At 42.6% G+C, this 22,007-nt stretch overlaps 1 protein-coding gene across 1 annotated transcript in view; it reads right to left on the bottom strand.

Annotated features, from left to right (window-relative positions):
• Positions 1 to 10,825: 10,825 nt before the first annotated feature.
• The window catches only part of LOC135061669 (solute carrier organic anion transporter family member 4C1-like), a 303,951-nt gene continuing 292,769 nt past the window's right edge, over positions 10,826 to 22,007 (bottom strand). The window contains exon 13 of the mRNA XM_063964073.1: positions 10,826 to 13,908. Within this exon, the coding sequence (XP_063820143.1) occupies positions 13,784 to 13,908 (125 nt within the window). The 3' untranslated portion in view covers positions 10,826 to 13,783. The remainder of the gene's footprint in view (positions 13,909 to 22,007) is intronic.

The raw sequence follows: 22,007 nt of genomic DNA on the forward strand, positions 1-22,007 counted from the left end.
TCTGTGGGCACTGTGGACGGACTGTACACGTGGTGTTTGGTAAGGTATAAATGTTTTTATTTTGTTATCATACGGTTGTCTTGATAAAAGGGTTATCCCCTGAAACGTTGACATCAAACCGTGTCTGTGGTATACTTAAGAAAGCCTCCCAGTGTGCCAGCTCACTACTTTACTATATATATATATATATATATATATATATATACAATAGATATGGCCCGGCACTCCAGATTATTAGGATAGTGGTCCCCGGTGCCCTCACGTTCCAATGAGGAATGGATATTCTCACAAGTGTGCGGCACTCAGGTACATAATTTCAAACGGCACCTTTGACAGATATCAACGTTTCAATTTTATGTAAATTGTAGTCAGGATAAACAAGAACAGTGTACTCACCTTATATCCCCAACAATGTGAATCGCAGCACCGCTCGTGCGGCGGGACTCGCCCGGCGGCTGAGGCGCTGGGAGATGACGTCACCACGTCATACATGCAGCTCGTTATCCCGGAGGCCCGTCACCATGGAAACCCGATATAGTGAAATCTAATACAAATAGCAATACTATGAAAGCAAGGCAGGAGGGAGAAAGTAGCACATAATTTATATGCCTATGGTCAACAATATGTAATAATGCCTATATCATAGGTCTACTGAGTAATAAAAAATATAAACACTATACATGAGGAGTACCTCTGCAGTGCAATTCCATAAGTAAATAAGGCTGCACTACGGTCCCTACAATAAACAGGGATCTGAAGAAAAAGGTTGGTGACCTATACGATAATATAACTAATGTGTCAAAAGATTATGCATCTAGAATTAATACGGCTAAATATTAACATGGGCTGTTATAATTAAACTATTGGAAGTATTAATGCGGACTGTTATAATTAAACTATTGAAAGCATGCTAGTGATACCACCTCATTTAAACCCCTAGGGGTGATGACGTCCAATCTTTTGATCCATCTTGTCTCACATCTCAACAATGCTCGATGTCTGTCCCCTCCCCTAATTCTAGGGGGTATATGATCTATCATCCGATATTTAAGGGTGGCAAGCGAGTATCGTGCTTCCACGAAGGGGCATGCCACCGGTTGGTCGCTGTATCCATTGGTTAAGGCCGCTCTGATAGTGGAGCGGTTGGTCGTCATCCTCTCCTTGAATTTTCTTATCATTTTGCCTATGTAGCATAGGCCACAAGGGCAGACTATCTGGTACACCACGTAAGTAGACGTAGGATGAGAGTCATGAGGATGATTTTTAGTAGAAATGTCCGTCTTGACCAAGATGTCCCTCAAATTTCTAGCTTGCTTATAACAGGGCATGATATCTGTGGACTGAAGATCTAACTTATCATCCGTTTGAATCATATGCCAGTTTTTCTTAGTTACTCTGTTCGTTATTGGCGAAGTAGCATTGATTTCACTCTTCCATGGGAATTTTAATTTGGCCTCTGTGGTAACTTTCTTGTGTAGCAATTTAGTGCGGTCCATCTGTAGAACTTTATATTTGGTCGCTATCAACTGCTTCATGTCATAACCTCGACTAGCCAGTCGTTGTATCAGATCATCAATTTGGGTTTCAGCCATCTTGGTGTTATTATTGATCCTATGAATTCTGATCATTTGTGAATATGGCAAGCCAAATTTCAATCCTCTTGGATGACAACTAGAGGGATGCAGGAACGTGTTCCTATCAGTGGGTTTAGTAAATACCGTGTGTTGATCATAGCATTGTTGATAGAGATCCTCACATCCAGGAAATCAATGCTATTTTGATCCATTTGATATGTGAGCTTGACAGGACTGTCAGAGGCATGTGCTTCCAGGATTCCTGTTAGGGTGCTCGATTGGCCCCTCCAGATAATTAATATATCGTCAATAAATCTCTTATATAGAATTATCTGTGATGAAATTAATTAATTGGTGAAGAAAATATCGTGTTCGACCTCGAACATGTATGTATTTGCATAGGAGGGGGCTATGGCTGATCCCATAGCACACCCCTGGTTTTGTATGAAGAATGTATTGTCAAAGAGGGAAACATTTTTCGTGAGGATAAGTTCCAGTAGCTGCGCCAGGATATCTACTTGAATATTGTCCATGGTGGTTTTATTCAATAATAATTTCTTAACTGCTACGATCCCTTCCTGATGTGGGATTATAGTATATAGACTATTTACATCAATAGTCACCAGCCAGCTCTGGCAGGTAATTGGCCCAGATCGTATAGAGCATTCAGAAGAGCCGTGGTATCCATAAGAAAGTGTGGATGTTGTTGTACACATGGTTGTAGAGGATGTACCCTTCAATGCAACGTCATTCCTTTACAAGAATATTTCAGTTATTCTGAAGCTGACACTGAGGCTATTCTACTCAAGGAACAGCTTCTAGACAGAGCGGAAGCTTTATCTACACACATTGTTTTCAGAGACCTTTTACGTCTTAAAAAGAAGGAGATAGATTTTACCTACCATGCTATCACTCTTAGTGATTATTTCAGAGCAAAGAAAATTCCCAGGGGATTTAGGGTGCGCAATTGCCCTAAGATAGGGAGGTACAACCCAGTATTCTGCTGCATGTGGATATCTATATTAAATAAATGTTCAGCAGACCTTATGCTTTTAGTATTAGAGCAAGCAAATATGGAAGTTGAGAACACCAAAGAAAAAATTAAGAAGTTTGAAACGACACACCTGACCACGTTGACCATGGACATAGATAATGATTGGCTAGTCAAGTTAATGATAATGATTAGCTCATCAAGTTGGAAAATCAGTTAGCGACATACAAACGAGACATGATCAAATTTAAGAAGGACACATTTGATAATGTGGACAAAGATTATGAAAACCACCAGGTGTATCGATGGCTCACGGGTAACAACCCAAGTGAAAGGAAGAGACCATTTTTCAGAGGCCGTAGATACCCAAGAACAGGCCTGGATACTGAAATATCTATGGAGGGGAACAGTACAGGCAGTGATCAGGAGCTCAATACCAACCATCGCAGGGGTCGCACCCATTTAGGGGTAACCACCTGTACAAGAGGGGTATGAAAATAAAAAATACCAGATGAGGGGGACAAAACAAGCGGCTCCACCCGTGGAGGGAAACCACCCATTCAAAGCAAATGGAAATAATATTTAATTTATCCAGCTACGAACTATCAGTGAATGAGCAGCGAGTTTAGTGTAAGGGTCTGGATGTGTTTTAGCATGAGCCTTTAATATGAGGCCTACAGTGACAAATTACATGGCCCTATGTGGGCTCTGCTGTTATGTAGTGTTAGGACTGCTGATATCAGAGAAGCCGTGAAGTGGCTCAGCAGCTTAAACATGTGTTTGCAAACATGTGTGACTAATTCTCTGAATTTCTATTACCTGATAGGTTCAGGTATGTTTACAGGTAATTTTTAGTGTGCTGGGGGAAATTTAGGGGTGGGGAATTTGCAACCCCACCTTTTCTGTCTGTGATTTGTCTGTGACCCCTCCCCCTTTCTATCACCTGATATATAATTATCTCCAGGAATGACCGAGCAACTACCATCGTTTGTCTGCTTGTGTGTGAGAGTCATTGAAAGGGAGCAGTATTTGGAAGGCATGCTGTTCCTTGTAGTGCCAATGGGAGATCCAGGGGGTGGCTCCTGGGTAAGTTAGCTCTCTGGCTGGATGTGTTTTACTATGTGCCTTTATCATGAGGCCTACTGTGACAGATTACATGGCCCTATGTGGGCACTGCTATTATGTAGTGTTAGGACTGCTGATATCAGAGAAGCCGTGAAGTGGCTCAGCAGCTTAAATATGCGTTTGCAAACATGTGTGACTAATTCTCTGAATTTCTATTACCAGATAGGTTCAGGTATGGTTACAGGTAATTTTTAGTGTGCTGGGGGAAATTTAGGGGTGGGGATTTGCAACCCCCCCCCCCCCCCCCCCTTTTCTGTCTGAGGGTTGAAAGAGAAGCCAAGAAAATGAATAGTTGCACTGCAGAGCTGCAAACTTCAAATCAGCCTATCTTACACACTAAAAAGTATTAGGAGGCTGATCTGCTGGCCATACTACCCCATTCCATCGCCTTCCTAACAAGGAAACACTCCCCTGTAGTATATTTATGAGGTGCACCAGTCCGAGTATGAGGGTTAATACCAATATTAATCTATTACATCTAGTCCATGATCTACAAGCTTGCAAGCATTCTTATTGACTTCTGTGAATAATTTCTCTTGTGCAGATTACTGAATAATACAAATATTCTCCATAATTCTGTAAAATAAAATTTGTGAGGCACTACATTATTTCTGGTTAAAACTGTATTGCAAATTCTAAATGTATTAAAGCAATAACCATAAAACTGAGGGATGTGCACCAACCCCCATGTTTTGGTTTTGAATCTGTTTTTACATTGTGTTTTGGTTTTGGCAAAACTGCCATCATGTGATTTGGTTTTGGATCTGTATTTTTTTTTCAAATGTGAATAAAAACAGCTAAAATTGCATCATTTGGGCCTTTTTTTGTTCGTACAGTATTATTAAATTCAATAACAATAATTTCCAGTCATGCGAGTCCATTTTGATCACAGTTCACAATATTGTTTTCAACTAGTTTAGGTGAGGTAATTGCAGCCACCAGAGGAGTGAAATCCTGGCCTTTGGCGACAGACATATTCTTTGGTGCATGTGTAGATGGGATCCTGACCACTTGTCCAGGAGATCCAGCTGGAAGGACCGATCATGAAACCTCCCATACTGCAGAGCCTCGTAAGAGGCCACCATCTTCCCCAGAAGGCGAATGCACTGATGAACCAACACCCGGGTTGGCTTCAGAACATCCCGGACCATTGTTTGTATCACCAACGCTTTTTCCTCTGGAAGAAACACCCTCTGCACTTCCATTTTTTAGGATCATTCCCAGAAAGGACAACCTCCTGGTTGGTACCAAATGTGATTTTGGAAGATTTAGGATCCAACCATGTTCCCTGAGAAGCTGGGTCATGAGAGCTATGGACCGCTTCTCCTTGGACGATGCTTTTATCAGCAGATCGTCCAGATATGGAATTATGTTCACCCCCTGTCTGCAGAGGAGAATCATCATTTCCTTGGTGAATACCCTCGGTGCTGTGGAGAGGCAGATGACAGAGCCTGGAACTGAAAATGACAGTCCAACAATGCGAATCGAAGATAAGCTTGATGCGGCAGCTAAATTGGAATGTGGAAGTACGCATACTTGATATCCAGGGATACCAGGAATTCCCCCTCCTCCAGACCTGAAATCATTGCCCTTAGAGACTCCATTTTGAACTTGAACTCCCTCAGAAAGGGGTTTAGTGATTTTAAGTTCAGAATGAGCCTGACCGAACCATCCAGTTTCGGTACCACGTAAAGGTTTGAATAGTAACCTTTGTTTTGCATCTGGGGAGGAACTGGTAAGATAACCTGTGCCTCCACCAGCTTCTGGATGGCTCCCTGTAGGGTAGCCCTGTCTGCCGGCAAAGCTGGCAAGCCTGATTTGAAGAACTGGTGAGGAGGACTATCTTGAAATTCCAGCCGTTACCACTGGGACTCAATATCTAGTACCCAGGGATCCAGGCAGGACAACACCCAGACGTGACTGAAATGTCTGAGTCTCGCCCCCACTGGCCCTACCTCCAGGCTGCACTGTCCACTGTTATGCTGAGGACTTTGGTTTACCAGAAGCAGGTTTCTGTTCCTCGGAACCTGCAGCAGCAGGTTTCTTGGATTTTGGCTGACCCCCCTCTAAAGAAGGTGTTGGACGGTTAGTAACACGAAACGACTGTGATGCCGCTGAAGGAAAAGGTTTCTTCACAGCAGGTGCAGCTGAGGGAAGAAAGGGTGACTTACCCACTGTAGCCATGGAGATCCACGCATCCAACACTTCCCCAAAGAGAGCCTGACCTGTGTAGGGTAGGGTCTCCACACCTCTCCTGTATTCCGCGTTCGCAGACCACTGGTGTAGCCACAGTCCTCGACGAGCTGAGACAGACATGGAAGAAATTCCTGCAGACATTGAACCCAGGTACTTCATGGATTCCACCATAAATCCTGCAGAATCCTGAATGTTACGTAAAAACAATTCTACGTCACTTTTATCCATAGTTTCCAAATCCTCAAGTAACATGTCTGATCACTTTACTATAGCTTTGGAAATCCATGCACAGGCAAACGTGGGCTGTAGTATCGCCCCTGAAGCCATGTATATGGATTTGAGCGTAGTATAAATTTTGCGTTCAGTCAGCTCCTTTAAGGCGACAGATCCTGGAACAGGTAAAGCCACCTTTTTTGAGAGTCTGGATAGAGAAGCGTCCACTATGGATGGGTTTTCCCATCTTTTCCTATCCTCTAAAATAAACTTTTACTAAAGAAGCTCTGTAGAGCTCCCCTAGCTGTGACCGGCTCCTCCGGGCATATTTTCTAAACTGAGTCTGGTAGGAGGGGCATAGAGGGAGGAGCCAGCCCATACTCTCAAACTCTTAAAGTGCCAATGGCTCCTAGTGGACCCGTCTATATCCCATGGTACTAATGTGGACCCCAGCATCCTCTAGAACGTAAGAGAAACTAGGGATGGCCATCAGTGGGTTATTCATCGATGGTACCATTAATGGATAACCTCAATGGTGTATAACCATCTGTAAGGTAACCATCAATGGTTTTACCCATCGATGCTCACCCATGCATTACTGTATATTTAAATATGCGCTAATCAGAGCCCAGGGCATGGCTAATCTACATGCCTTGACACTTTAAGGGGGGGGTAAATGGTAGCACTGAACCATCGATGATGGGAAACCATCTGATTCTCCCCCATTGACGGTAAAAGTATTCAACAAAGGTTATAGACCATCAATGATTTCAAATCATTGATGGTCGATGGCCATTCCTAAGCAGAACCCAGAATTCATAAAGGGGCACTAATCTGCATAAACCTCTCAGAAGCACTTACTATTCACAGTAATTTGCATAAAGTTGACTTCTATCATAATAAAGATCTCCATGATAAAGATAAACAGTGGCAGGTTATTAAACAACAGAGCAGCTGCACATAAGGCAGTTTATAGCACATCTATGAAAAATTGCCACACAACAATAGCAGACAAGAAAAGTGGTGCAACATGGAATTGTCCTTGGGCCCGCCAACCCATCTTTATGTTGGATATTAAAAAAGACATGCACAGTTTAACAATCCAACCACTTCAGTGACATTAACTGCCATTGTGGCTGAAGTGCTTGGTTTGCTTTGGTCCCTTTAAAAATTATTTTTTTGGAAGGACCACCTCCGATAACTAATGAGGTGGCTGATGATGGTGGTGTTAATTACAAAGAATTATCATTTTGTAAAAGAAATGTATTAAACGCACTGAAAATTATGAAACAAGGAGAAGGTGCCTAGATTGCTAACATCCCAACCTATACTAAGTTTGGCTTCACAAATAGAACAGATGCCTTCACACGCATTGTCAGGATTTGGATAAAATTAATACCACACTCAAGAGGTGGCTTGTTTAGTCTTATCCTCAGGCATCACAATGGCTTTCTTTTTATCATGGGCAAGAACTGCTGCCACTAGTGGCTGACTTAACAACACCATCAACATCCTCATCATTCTCGGTAGCATCAGAGAGTACAAAAATATCCCCCTTATCCTGTTCCACTTCCACACTAGAATCCTTCATTTTTATTATATTATCATCACCATCTTAACTTGTACTGCTCATCCCCACATTTGCAGATGGTGAAGGAATAATAGAAGGAGGCAAAGGAGGCTTCTCTACGAGTACAGTCTGAGAAATGTCCGACTCACACTTACTGAAGGTAAAGTGGACACCCCTACATTCTCCTCAGGAAATTTTGAACACACAGTTTGAGCCTTAGTGTTCTTTTTTTGGGCACTGATTTGTCGCATTTTAAGGTGACACCTTTACCCCTTTTTTAACCTTCGGAAAGATCATGATTTCACATGCCCTTTCCTTAAACTTTCTACACACTGGACTACCTTTAGTAAATGTTGTACTATCATGACTAGCAGCAGCTGCAGCGCTTGTAGTTGGTTTCTGCTCCTGCTCTTCTCTCGACTGATCGTTATACATATCAATGAATTCAACACACACAGGTTGTACAATAAAATAGAAACATTTTTTTTTTAAATGACAACTCACAGTGGCTAATCACACTGCTTATATTTATTATGTCCACAAAAGAGCAGTGGCATGCAGCTGGTGTAAAAAAAGAACAACTTTAAAAAAAAATTACAACAAAAAGCGACAAATCACACTACTTTTATTTATGCCAGCAAAGGCACTGTGGCTATGGAGTCACAGTACAGCACCAGCATGACACACTTAGACAATACAGATGTAGCCACGCTCATCATTGCTGCTGCTGGGCCATACAGGTATCCTAGTCGCATCATACATGCATCACAGATGGGGGCGAGCGGCGTGCCTAGGCACACCTGCTCCTGGGCCCGCCACCTAGCATACAGAAATGCTCCTATTCATAGTGAATGGGGTATGCACGTCCCTCGCCGGGCGTGCCTAGTCACAGACAGAGCCATGATTAACATGGCTGTATCTGTACATTAAGTAGAAATTTAAATACCATAAAAGATTTGCTCAGCATCTCCACACAAAGAAAAGCACAGCTCTCTAAAAAAAAAAAAACAATCATTACAATCAGCAATAGAGTTGGGGCATACAGCACTATAAACAAATTACAATGAGCAACATCACTATGTCACTGCAGGTGTCAGTCAACTGTCTCCATAGCTGTCTTGGCAAGCAGTACACCCAGTCCATGAAATCACAAGTCTCACAGAGGGAGGAATTAGTGGTAATTAGTGGTGGGGGATGCTGCCTATTAAAGAAATGGGGAGACCCAGGAAGAAGTACAGTAAACTCAGTCTCATAAAGATAACACTCTCGTAATTTGAAAAGTCACACTTCTATTGTATATTTGTGTAATAAGTAGCACCAATGTTTTTTTTCCATTTCATTCTGACTGAACTGTATATCTGTGTGCATGTCTGAGATTGTATACAAAGTATGACAGAACTTGTTTTGGCAAAATTAGAAAAAAGCTGTGATTGCTAATATGTACACAGATATACAAGTACAAGCATGTCCTTTGCGGGAATTGAACCGTAGCTCACGGGCATGATAACCATCGGTGATATCACTATGCCAAGAGAGCTATAGAGACATGTGACTGACACCTGCAGTGACATAGTGATATTGCTCATTCTAATTTTTTTTCTAGTGCTTTGTGTCCCAACTCTATCGCCGGTTCTAATTATTTATTTTTCTTTTAGAGAGCTGTGTAGAACTCTGAACTGTGCTTTTCTATGTGTGCGTTGGAGACACTGAGCCAATCTGTTTCTGTGTTCAAACTTCTACTTAATGTGGAGATCATGTAAAAAAGTAGCTCTTAAACTACAAACATCGTTTGACTTTACAATGGAGACTTCACACATGCGTAATGGTGGTTTTCAAAAGCAACACCTGGTGGATGAACACCAGTAATGCACACTAAGGAGACTTAGGGGGTCATTCCGAGTTGTTCGCTCTGTATTTTTTTCTCGCAACGGAGCGATTAGTCGCTAATGCGCATGCGCAATGTCCGCAGTGCGACTGCGCCAAGTAAATTTGCTATGCAGTTTGGTATTTTACTCACGGCATTACAAGGTTTTTTCTTCGTTCTGGTGATCGGAGTGTGATTGACAGGAAGTGGGTGTTTCTGGGCGGAAACTGGCCGTTTTATGGGAGTGTGTGACAAAACGCTACCGTTTCTGGGAAAAACGCGTGAGTGGCTGGAGAAACGGAGGAGTGTCTGGGCGAACGCTGGGTGTGTTTGTGACGTCAAACCAGGAACGACAAGCACTGAACTGATCGCACTGGCACAGTAAGTCTCGAGCTACTCAGAAACTGCACAGAGAAGTATTTTCGCAATATTGCGAATCTTTCGTTCGCAATTTTGATAAGCTAAGATTCACTCCCAGTAGGCGGCGGCTTAGAGTGTGCAAAGCTGCAAGCGAACAACTCGGAATGACCCCCTTAGTTCATTACACTGTGACTGAATACACCATGCTACGAAAAGTCGCAGGCAAACGTAAAGCGACTAGTTTTTTGCACTACATGCCACACAGAGGATAGATGAGCATGGCTACATCTGTAGATGTAACTAAATTCCTGCTCTGTAAAAAATAATAAACAATGATCTTGCTAACTGCATGTACTGTAATCTACTTGAGTGAATGCACACAGTGGACGCAGATGGCCAGCTCAGCCACTGGAGTGAATGAACACAGTGTACTGGACACAGATAAGTCAGCTCAGCTACTGGAGTGGATATACTGTACATAGGGGATCCAGGTGTATGTGGACCCAGATATGTATGTCAGCTCAGCTACTGGAGTGGATATACATAGTGGACACAGATATATCAGATTAGCAGTGTGGAGTAAGCACAGGCCATCAGACAACAGAGCTCTCTCAACAGTCTGCTGTTAAAAATGGCGCTGAATCACCACTGCAGGCACTTACTGTATATAGAATGCAAAACGAGCAATAATTTGACACCGTAATGATGATGTTTTGCCTCTATTTGGAATCCGAGCAAGGTGGGAAAACACAAGCAGCAACTTGGATTCACTCAGATCACTGAAGTTCAGATGGGCTTGGTTTTCGGAAAACCGAGCCTGGTCATCTCTAATAAAAATGTTGTATACTGTATGCATAAAAGGCTGTCAACAATGCCCCCCAAAAAACAATATTACAATTATTCTTTCTAATTAATTTATTATACACTGCCAGTCAAACACACACAAAACAGCATGATAAGAACAAAGCTTGAGCTGGTAAAGGATAAACTTGTGACAGACAGAATACCTTCACCAATGAACCCCAAAATTAGAGCCCATAATGAAAATAAAAGTGGTGCACAATAGAATTGTCCTTGGACCCTCCCATCTGCCCTGATGTTGTTTATTAAAAAGGACATGAACAGTTTAACAAACTTCAGTGACAGGAACTTTCACTTTTGTGACTGAAGTGCTTGGTTTGTTTGCCCCTCCAAAAGCAAGCTACCAATGAGCTTAAGGCAGCTAACAGTGTTGTTATTCATTATCACATTTGGAACATGTCAGACTCATCATCACCTTCCTCACTGTTGAAGGTGCCCTCCACCAGTGTCTAGACTCAACACAGCCACTGCCTACCCTGGTATGAACATGGAAGCTAAACATGGTGATTGACAGTGGTCAAGGTCTGGGACTGGCTTGAGGGGGAGGAGGAGCTGCTCTCACTCTATTCTCCTTCCATTACCTCTCAGCTGCTCCCACCAGACTCAGTGATGCTCGGCTGTTGTTGCCAGGGCACGACATCACAATCTAGTGATTGGCCATGGTGCGAAAGAAGAGCCTACCTTGTCACATCGCTTGTTGGTCCCAGGCTTTGCAGCTGCTGTATAGGCCAGAGGAAAATACAGATGTGTCATACATCTTGCCTCAATATGCAACGCAGCAGGAGATGGCTGGCATGAGTGAGCTGACATGTCCCGTGCATCTCCGTTAGCATTGGGTGTCTTTTTTGCCAAAAATGTGTCTTATTTGAATCACTGTGCAAATAAGATGCACAAGCAGACTCTGCTGATTAATATAATATGCTGCATGCCTATATGCAGTGTGTAACTGCGGCTGTAACTGCATATGAAATGCTACGTAGCATTTCCTATGCAGATACAGCAGCGGTTGTATAGAGTATAGGCATGCCTCATATCATTTTAATCAGCAAAAGCTGTATGTGCATCCTATTCACATTGTTTTGTTAATTATGCATTATAGTTGGAAAAGTCAAACAAAAAGACACTGATTGCTACCAATTTACGCCACAGCATTGTGTGACTAGAAGGGCTGCTAAATGTGCAGGGATGCTAGATATAAGTGGACACATCTGTAGTCACCTGCTTCTTTGCATGCACAACGATCATTGTGGAGTGGGTGAAGGGTTAGTTCCTCAATCACAGCATATGCTCTCTTCCCTCCCTCTCTCTCTCTCTCTCCCCTCTGTTGTTTCTCCTTCTCCCTCACACCTCTCTCTCTCTCTCTCTCTCCTCTCTCTCTCTCTGTCCCCTAACATTCTTTCCTCTGCTTTCTTTTGTTAAACCCCCTTGTTTTTTTCTGCTTGCCTCCTCCACTGATACTTTCCTGTTTATGTCCCAATGATCCCTTTTAACCCAATTTACCCCCTTTTCTCCCATCTACAGAGACCTCATGTACCCTCTGCTTTTACCATTCACCCTCTGTCATCAACTGCTTCTCCCTGTCACCCTCTGTTTCTCCATGTCACCCTCTCCCCATTATCCACTGCCTCTCCCCGTCACCCACTCTCCATCACCCTATGTCTCTCCCTGTCATTCTATTCCTGTCACCTGCTGCCTCTCTCCATCACCCACCTTTCATCATCCTCTGTCAACCTCTCCCTGTCACCCTCTGCTTATCACCCTCTCCCTGTCACCCTCTGCCTTTCCCTGTCACCCATTCTCCATCATCCACTGCCTCTCCCCATCACCCACTCTACTTCACCCTGTCTCTCTGTCATCCACTTTCCATCACCCTCTGCCTCTCCCTGTCAACCTCTCTGTGTCATCCTCTACCTGTCACCTACTGCTTCCTACTGTCACCCTCTCCCTGTAACCCACTGCTTTTCATGTCACCCTCTCTCCTGCCACCCTCTCCCTATCACTCATTGCTTTTCCCTGTCACCTTTTGCTTGTCACCTACTCCCAGGCACCCTGTCTCACCCTGTTACTCTCTCCGTCACCCTCTCCATCGCCCACTACTTCTCCCTCCCATCCTCTGCTTGCCCCCTTGCCCATCACCCTCTTTCCATCACTGTCTGCCATGTGGCATATTGTGAACTGTGTGGAGTGGAGGAGGGGAGCCCAAAGCATATTTTTGCACTTGGGCCCACCACTCACAAGTTCCACCACTGCTACCCACTAATAGTTACAGTAGTTTTGGTAGAGCCGACAGGCTGCTTGGTTTCTTGTACAGGAGCTGTAGCCCATCCCAGCAAAGTGACAATAGTGAGTAATCATTCTGTGTGTGTCTGTATAACCTCCTTTGCTAGTGTCAGTTCAGTGATCCTCACATGGCTCGTGGTACACGCTCAGTTTAAGAGCACTAGATATGTGACAAATGGCTAAGGCTTTATGCTAATGAGGATCAGTTACTCATCCGGTGAAGAATGCAGTCACCACTTATGTGTCTCCTTTCCCTCTTGTGAGAAGGGAGTACATGTCTTGATTGCCTGTTTGTCATGTAGCCCCAGTGCCTGTTTCCTCCAAACATCTGGTTACCGTGAAAGTGCCAAAGACCATGAAGCCGCAGCTCAAGGTGAAAGCGGTAAGTACTGCCTAAGGGCAATAGTACCCACACTGCTAGATTTTCACGCTCTCACTGGAATGCTTTTTTAAAAGTAGGTATGTATAAAAGATCTGACCTGAATAAGTTAATATAACCTTTAAATAAATCTTCTAATAAACATATTGAAGAAACGCAAAACATTTTGTTTTATCAAGACCTAATTTTTTTCACATATGTCCTACAACAAAAGTGTTTTTTGTTCCACATTTTTTTAAATCTTATTGATTTGGCCCGTCTATAAAGAAGAACCTTGTCATATCTCTAAATGATTTGCTTTATTCACAAAATAATTTATATACATCAATAAGTCCATACAGATCTGTGGTTATTGCTGTGCAATATTCCATTAAAGTGCTTCTGAGGATATGATCTTGGTGTTGCCTTGTGATGAGTCAGGTTTACTCAGTGGAGGTTTATATGTAAAATATGCAATAAAAAGGAAAATGATTGTGATGAGTTTGCTTGCTGCACCTGAATGAGAGAAAATAAAGTAATTTTTCAGTTTTGCAATGAAAACACAAAGTAAATACACTTAGAACATCTTTATAATTGTCACTGAATGCACATTGAGTATGACTCGTCGTAATAATAATTTTATGTTTTCTAAAGGAATATGTTTTTTTTTCTTTTCTTATATCTAGATTTTTGGAAGGCTTACTACTGTATTTTGTAAATTATCTAAAAAGTAAATAAATCTGTTGGCTGATTAATTTTTAATATTAATACTACTAATTATAATAATAGAGAAGGCTTTATATGGCTTTATATCAGTAACAGACCACCAAGCAATATTTCATATTCAGAAATGCTCAAACAGATATAACATACTATGGGGCCTCTTTATCAAATAATATTTATGGGATATTCCTTGAAAACACAAATACCCAGAAATGCTGTATTAAGTATCCCCCGAATGTACCATTGAGAGACCGCATTTATGTACTCTGTAATTGGGCGCTGCGGAACCCTTGTGGCACCATATAAAGGATGATGATAATAATAATAATAATAATATCTCCCTGCCGTGGTCTCTCCATTTCCATCAGCAGCCGCATCCCCCATAGGTGTTTATGTAGTAGTGCGCAGCTGTCAGATTTACCAAACTCGAGAAAGCAAAGAAAAGCATTGCAGAGCTTGGACCCAGCAGCTAATGCATCTACTGGCTATATTTAGCAAACAATTACAGAGAGACGTTTCTTATGGATCCTGCCCTGGGAATGGCAGACTGTGCATGTGCAGTAGTGCACAGGAGTGCCAATAGAGGAATTAAGTGACTGCTAATGCAGTCACTTCACTCCAAACACATCAGAGCCCCTGACCCTACGTGTGACTTTTTATAGTGTACATTCGGTATATAATTTCTTAGTGCCATGAACAGCAATGGTAAGAAGTTACAATTATCAGGTCTTAAACCAGATAATTGATAAAATGCCTCTAGAAATTGATCATTTGTGAAAAACTATAACAGACATTTTTATTCTGTATCATAAAGGGCATGTAGTTATGTGACCGGCGGTCAAGAGACCGGAGATCACATTACCGATGGCTACATCTCGCCCCCTCTAAATCGTGACAGTCGGCATGCCGACTAGCAGGGACTATTCCCACTTGTGGGTGTCCACGAAACCCATAGAGTGGGAGTATAACCTGTGGTAAATGCAGCTCACCAACGAGCCCGCAAGATTCTTGTTGCGTTCACCGCCACCTCCGCCCCCCTCCCGCTGGCATTGCGCCGCTGTGATCCCCAGTGATAGTAACGCATACCCAACCCATATAAAGGACTGTGTAGATATTGCAGGGTCTGTGAGATTCTAGCTATGCAGAAATTCCAGGGAGTCTGTCTGTATTTTTAAAGTGGAAGTAATTTAAAAGGAAAAACCAACCTGGTCATTTTAGGTGCATTTAACATGTGTCAGCCATTATTGATTTTTAAAAACTGAGTAAAAACTGCCCACAACAATCTGCTCCATAGTCCATAACTGTAGTTGTAGTTAATGCTATAGTATAGTAGGATTTTAGAGGTGGTTATTCTAACATGGACATGGACAATAAACCTAAATTACAATTTGATCCAATGTGATACTGCAGGACATTTACAAACAATTATCTACATTTCCCCATATAAAGACATAACATGGCCGGTACAATCACATGTGAGGTATCATTGAAACTTTGCAACATACAGTATGCCCAGTGCATATAACAGCAATTATAGTAAGGAAATATTTGCTCATTCCTGCTTACACTTCACATGTAATTGAACTGGCCCCTACATGCTTAACACCAGTGACGTACGGTACTGTCAATGGATGGAAAGGCACTAAAACTTGGTGGGCACTATTTGCTTTTTTCCCCATGGCAGGGAGGTATGTTGTCCATAGGAGGGGAATGGGGCAGCCCTGTACCCCCCTTGCCCATCCCAAGCAGCCACTCACATGTTCCCCTGTATTTTAGCCATCTTGATCATCAGCTTCTCGCTTATGTTGGCTGCTCCTGGTTGGGTACTAGGGAACTTCCTGGATAGGTCACCTGACACTACACCAAGTCACATCCTCCTCTGTGAAGCAGATGTGATAGCTTCCTCTCCTTGTGCTTTTTTTTGCAGTATAATTGGCAGGGGCAAACGCAGGATATGCAAAAGTGGGTTTCCAAAGAGGGGTGGAGCCAGGTGACTCAATATGTGCCGGGTTCATTAAACTATATGCCGGGATGCCGGCGTTGGTATTATAACCACTGGCATCCCAATTGCCAGGTGACTCAATATGTGCCGGGTTCATTAAACTATTGTTGATAGATAGACCTACATAATAAATAGATAGATAGATAGATGTATTTTCTAATAGTCATGGAGCAATCTCCAGACTAAAAATGTATTAGAAAATCACTGCTGTATAGAAATATGACAATGCCAGGTGCTAGACCTTGAAGGGGCTTTATATATATATATATATATATATATAGTGGAACAAACGAGACGGCACTCCCAGATTCAAACAGTGGAAAGAAATTGTTAGTTATGTAACAATGTTTCAATGTTTCGGGGAATTTCACCCCATCATCATGTGATGGGGTGAAATTCCCTAAAACGTTGTTACACGACTGAAAATGCCTTTCCGCCGTTTGAATCTGGGAGTGCCACCTCGTTTGTTCCACTGTATTAATGGGTTAAACACCCTGGGATGGCACGCCAGTAAGCTACAACTATAGGGTCACACTGCCCTGGGTGAGTGTCGGGTTTTGGACTTGTATATGTATATATATATATATATATATATATATATATATATATATAAATATCATGTAGAAGGCAGCATTCCTGGGACTTCTTAACAGCAGTTAAAGGTAGGCGACGGACACCATGAAGAGCGGTTAACGTTTCAGTTTATTTTCAAAACTTTTGTCAGAACAATTAGCAAAAGAAACAATTCTTACCTTTATAGAAAGACACCCTGTGCATCTAGCGTTGTTCGTCTCGTGCAGGACGCCCGGCCGGTGACGTCACAATCCTGCGATGTGCACCCCACAGCGCCGTGCCCGGTCAGGTCGTAACCATGCCAACAGTGTAAACTAGTGAAGAAGAACCATAACCAAAAGTTGTAGAAAGGCCTAGAGCATGAGCGCGGAGTGCACTGATATAGATACTATATGCCTAGACTGTGCAACTGATCCGGTGCTTACGGTAAAGAAACTAAACTATATGTAAATCAATATAGATCATACATGCCGCTCGCACTGGGAAAGTAATGCACAGAATCGGCTAGACAAGTTAAATGCCAGATGCTAGGTATGTTACAAAAAAAAAAAAAAATAATAATAATGAAAAATAAAAAAGTAACGCAATCACAATGGGCAGAGACCAAAAAGGGCTGCCCAAAACAATAGTAACCAATATAAACTATAGACACATGAACAAAAACTATCACAATATTACAGGAAACAATTCAAATTCAGCTGCTCGTTCAAGCCCATAGGGGCAATGGTATTCAATTTATGAATCCAAGTGGATTCTAATTGGAGCAGCTTACGACCCCTGTCCCCTCCCCTGATGTTCAAGGGACCTGATCAATAATCTTATAGCGTAAAGTCGCTAAACTGTGATTTTGCAATTTAAAATGTCTGGCCACCGGTTGCTCCGAGTCTGTGCCCTCCAGGGCTTGACGTATTGCAAGTCTATGGTTAGACATTCTTTCTTTGAAAGTACAAATAGTCTTGCCTATATAGAATAGGCCACAGGGACAACGTATATAGTAGATCACGTACTGGCTGGAACATGTCAGCACGAATATGATAGGGATGCACTTCCCAGATTGAGGATGTGTAAAGGAGGGAAAAGTTTCCAAATAGCTGCATGTAATGCAGCCTGTACATCGGTAGAAACCGGGTTTTTTAGTTAAAAAATGGGTCTTTGTGGTTGAAGTCAGTCCAGTAATATCATTCTTAACCAGAAGATTTTTCAGGCTTCTGCCCTTGGTATAACTGGGCAAGATTTTAAAATTTTTGAAGCTCTTGAGGTCAAGGTCCAGTTTAATGATTGCCCATAATTGTTTGGCCATACGCATATTTTGTTGACTGTAAGGATGGTACTGTCACAAAACGGTACTTTTTCTTTGATGCCATCTCTATTAGCGGTTGGATTAAGCAGCTGATCTCTGGGGATGGCCAGTGCTTTGCGTTTAGAATTCAAAAGATCTGCTCGTCTATAGCCTCTTTCCAGAAAAAGTGAAATCATGTCATCAATGGCCTTAACAGCTTTTAAAATGCGTATCCGTGATACAACACGGAAGAATTGTGAGAACGGTAAGCCCTTGATACATGCCGGCGGATGTTGGCTGGATGCGCGTAGGTAGGTATTTCGGTCTGTAGATTTCTTGTATAAATTTGTTTGAAGAATATCATCATTCAATGTAATTTGGACATTCAGGTAGTTGACACATTCAGAGCTGATCGTGTAGGTAAATTTAATGTTTGCATCTTTCATGTTGATCTGTTGGATAGCATGTGAAAGGACTTCTGGAGATCCATGCCAAATTGAAAACAGATCATCTATGTACCTGGTGATCCGATGATGCCTTGTGAAAAAATGCCCTCTGAGAGAAAGAGTTGTTGTTCTTTGACAAACATGAAGGTGTTTGCAAAGGTGGGGGCCACGTAGGACCCCATCGCACCCCCCCCCCTTCCCCGTAGTTGCAGGAACCATTTTCCGTCAAAAAGGAAATAATTCCATTTGAGTGTTAATTATAGAAGAGTCATAAAGAATGAAATTTCAGGACCAGAATACTCCAGATCATTAAGTAGTAGGTTCCTTGTAGCTTGAAGACCCTCATCGTGGGGGATCTTGGTGTATAAGGAAATGACATCTAAAGTGCATAGAATGCAATCTGATGGAAGGGATGTAAATTGCAACTGGTGGCCAGACATTTTAAATTGCAAAATCACAGTTTAGTGACTTTACGCTATAAGATTATTGATCAGGTCCCCTTGAACATCAGGGGAGGGGACAGGGGTCGTAAGCTGCTCCAATTAGAATCCACTTGGATTCATAAATTGAATACCATTGCCCCTATGGGCTTGAACGAGCAGCTGAATTTGAATTGTTTCCTGTAATTTTGTGATAGTTTTTGTTCATGTGTCTATAGTTTATATTGGTTACTATTGTTTTGGGCAGCCCTCTTTGGTCTCTTACCATTGTGATTGTGTTACTTTATTATATTTGGTAACATACCTAGCATTTGTCATTTAACTTGTCTAGCTGATTCTGTGCATTACTTTCCTAGTGCGAGCGGCATGTATGATCTATATTGATTTACATATAGTTTAGTTTCTTTACCGTAAGCACCGGATCACTTGCACAGTCTAGGCATATAGTATCTCTTTCAGTGCACTCCACGCTCATGCTCCAGGCCTTTCTACAACTTTTGGTTATGGTTCTTCTTCACTAGTTCACACTGTTGGCATGGTTACGACCTGACCGGGCGCGGTGCTGTGGGGCGCATGTCACAGGATTGTGACGTCACCGGCCGGGCGTCCTGCACGAGACGAACAACGCTAGATGTACAGGGTGTCTGTCTATAAAGGTAAGAATTGTTTCTTTTGCTAATTGTTCTGACGAAAGTTTTGAAAATAAACTGAAACGTTAACCGCTCTTCATGGTGTCCTTCACCTACCTTTAACTGCTGTTAAGAAGTCCCAGGAGTGCCGCCTTCCACATGCTATTTGGAATACGTTGCAAGGCATCCTTAGGAAGGCAACCGGGCCACAACAGTAATTTGACATTGAGTGCCAGCTTAATTACATTATATATATATATATATTAGTGATGAGCGGGTTCGGTTTCCGAGAAACCGAACCCCCCCAAACGTCACCCTTTTTACACGGGTCCGAACCATACTCGGATTCTCCCGTATGGATCGGTTAACCCGAGCGCGCCCGAACGTCATCATCCCGCTGTCGGATTCTCGCGAGATTCGGATTCTATATAAGCAGCCGCGCGTCACCGCCATTTTCACACGTGCATTGAGATGATAGGGAGAGGACGTGGCTGGCGTCCTCTCCGTTTATATACTAATACTAGTAGAAGACAGTTGATCTGATTGCTTGTTTATTACTATAATTGTGGGGAGGATTGGGGAGCAGCTGTTAGGAGGAGTACAGTGCAGAGTTTTGCTGATAGTGACCACCAGTTTTTTATCCGTTCTCTGCTTGAAAAAAACGCTCCATACCATATCTGTGCTCAGTGTGCTGCATGATATATCTGTGCTGAGTGCTCACACTGCTTAATTGTGGGGACTGGGGAGCAGCTATAGCAGGAGTACAGTGCAGAGTTTTGCTGACAGTGACCACCAGTATACGTTTGTCTGCCTGAAAAACACTCCTGTGGTGCCTTTTTTTTAGAGTAGTTTAGCAGTTTGCTGACAATGTCCACCAGGTCCAGTATATAGCAGTACGGTAGGCCACTGCTGTACCTACCTCTGTGTCGTCACTCGTCATCCATTAAGTATACTATCCATCCATCTACATTGTATACCTGTGGTGGCTTTTTTTTAGACTAGTTTAGCAGTTTGCTGACAGTGTCCACCAGGACCATTATACTGTATATAGCAGTACGGTAGGCCACTGCTGTACCTACCTCTGTGTCGTCACTCGTCATCCATTAAGTATACTATCCATCCATCTACATTGTATACCTGTGGTGGCTTTTTTTTAGACTAGTTTAGCAGTTTGCTGACAGTGTCCACCAGGTCCATTATACTGTATATAGCAGTACGGTAGGCCACTGCTGTACCTACCTCTGTGTCGTCACTCGTCATCCATTAAGTATACTATCCATCCATCTACATTGTATACCTGTGGTGGCTTTTTTTTAGACTAGTTTAGCAGTTTGCTGACCGTGTCCACCAGGTCCATTATACTGTATATAGCAGTACGGTAGGCCACTGCTGTACCTACCTCTGTGTCGTCACTCGTCATCCATTAAGTATACTATCCATCCATCTACATTGTATACCTTTGGTGGCTTTTTTTTAGACTAGTTTAGCAGTTTGCTGACAGTGTCCACCAGGTCCAGTATACTATATATAGCAGTACGGTAGGCCACTGCTGTACCTACCTCTGTGTCGTCACTCGTCATCCATTAAGTATACTATCCATCCATCTACATTGTATACCTGTGGTGGCTTTTTTTTAGACTAGTTTAGCAGTTTGCTGACCGTGTCCACCAGGTCCATTATACTGTATATAGCAGTACGGTAGGCCACTGCTGTACCTACCTCTGTGTCGTCACTCGTCATCCATTAAGTATACTATCCATCCATCTACATTGTATACCTTTGGTGGCTTTTTTTTAGACTAGTTTAGCAGTTTGCTGACAGTGTCCACCAGGTCCATTATACTGTATATAGCAGTACGGTAGGCCACTGCTGTACCTACCTCTGTGTCATCACTCGTCATCCATTAAGTATACTATCCATCCATCTACATTGTATACCTGTGGTGGCTTTTTTTTAGACTAGTTTAGCAGTTTGCTGACAGTGTCCACCAGGTCCAATATACTGTATATAGCAGTACGGTAGGCCACTGCTGTACCTACCTCTGTGTCATCACTCATCATCCATTAAGTATACTATCCATCCATCTACATTGTATACCTGTGGTGGCTTTTTTTTAGACTAGTTTAGCAGTTTGCTGACAGTGTCCACCAGGTCCAGTATACTATATATAGCAGTACGGTAGGCCACTGCTGTACCTACCTCTGTGTCGTCACTCGTCATCCATTAAGTATACTATCCATCCATCTACATTGTATACCTGTGGTGGCTTTTTTTTTAGACTAGTTTAGCAGTTTGCTGACAGTGTCCACCAGGTCCATTATACTGTATATAGCAGTACGGTAGGCCACTGCTGTACCTACCTCTGTGTCGTCACTCGTCATCCATTAAGTATACTATCCATCCATCTACATTGTATACCTGTGGTGGCTTTTTTTTAGACTAGTTTAGCAGTTTGCGGACAGTGTCCACCAGGTCCATTATACTGTATATAGCAGTACGGTAGGCCACTGCTGTACCTACCTC

This window comes from Pseudophryne corroboree, chromosome 1, assembly GCF_028390025.1.
Source record: "Pseudophryne corroboree isolate aPseCor3 chromosome 1, aPseCor3.hap2, whole genome shotgun sequence".
NCBI classification, from domain to species: domain Eukaryota; kingdom Metazoa; phylum Chordata; class Amphibia; order Anura; family Myobatrachidae; genus Pseudophryne; species Pseudophryne corroboree.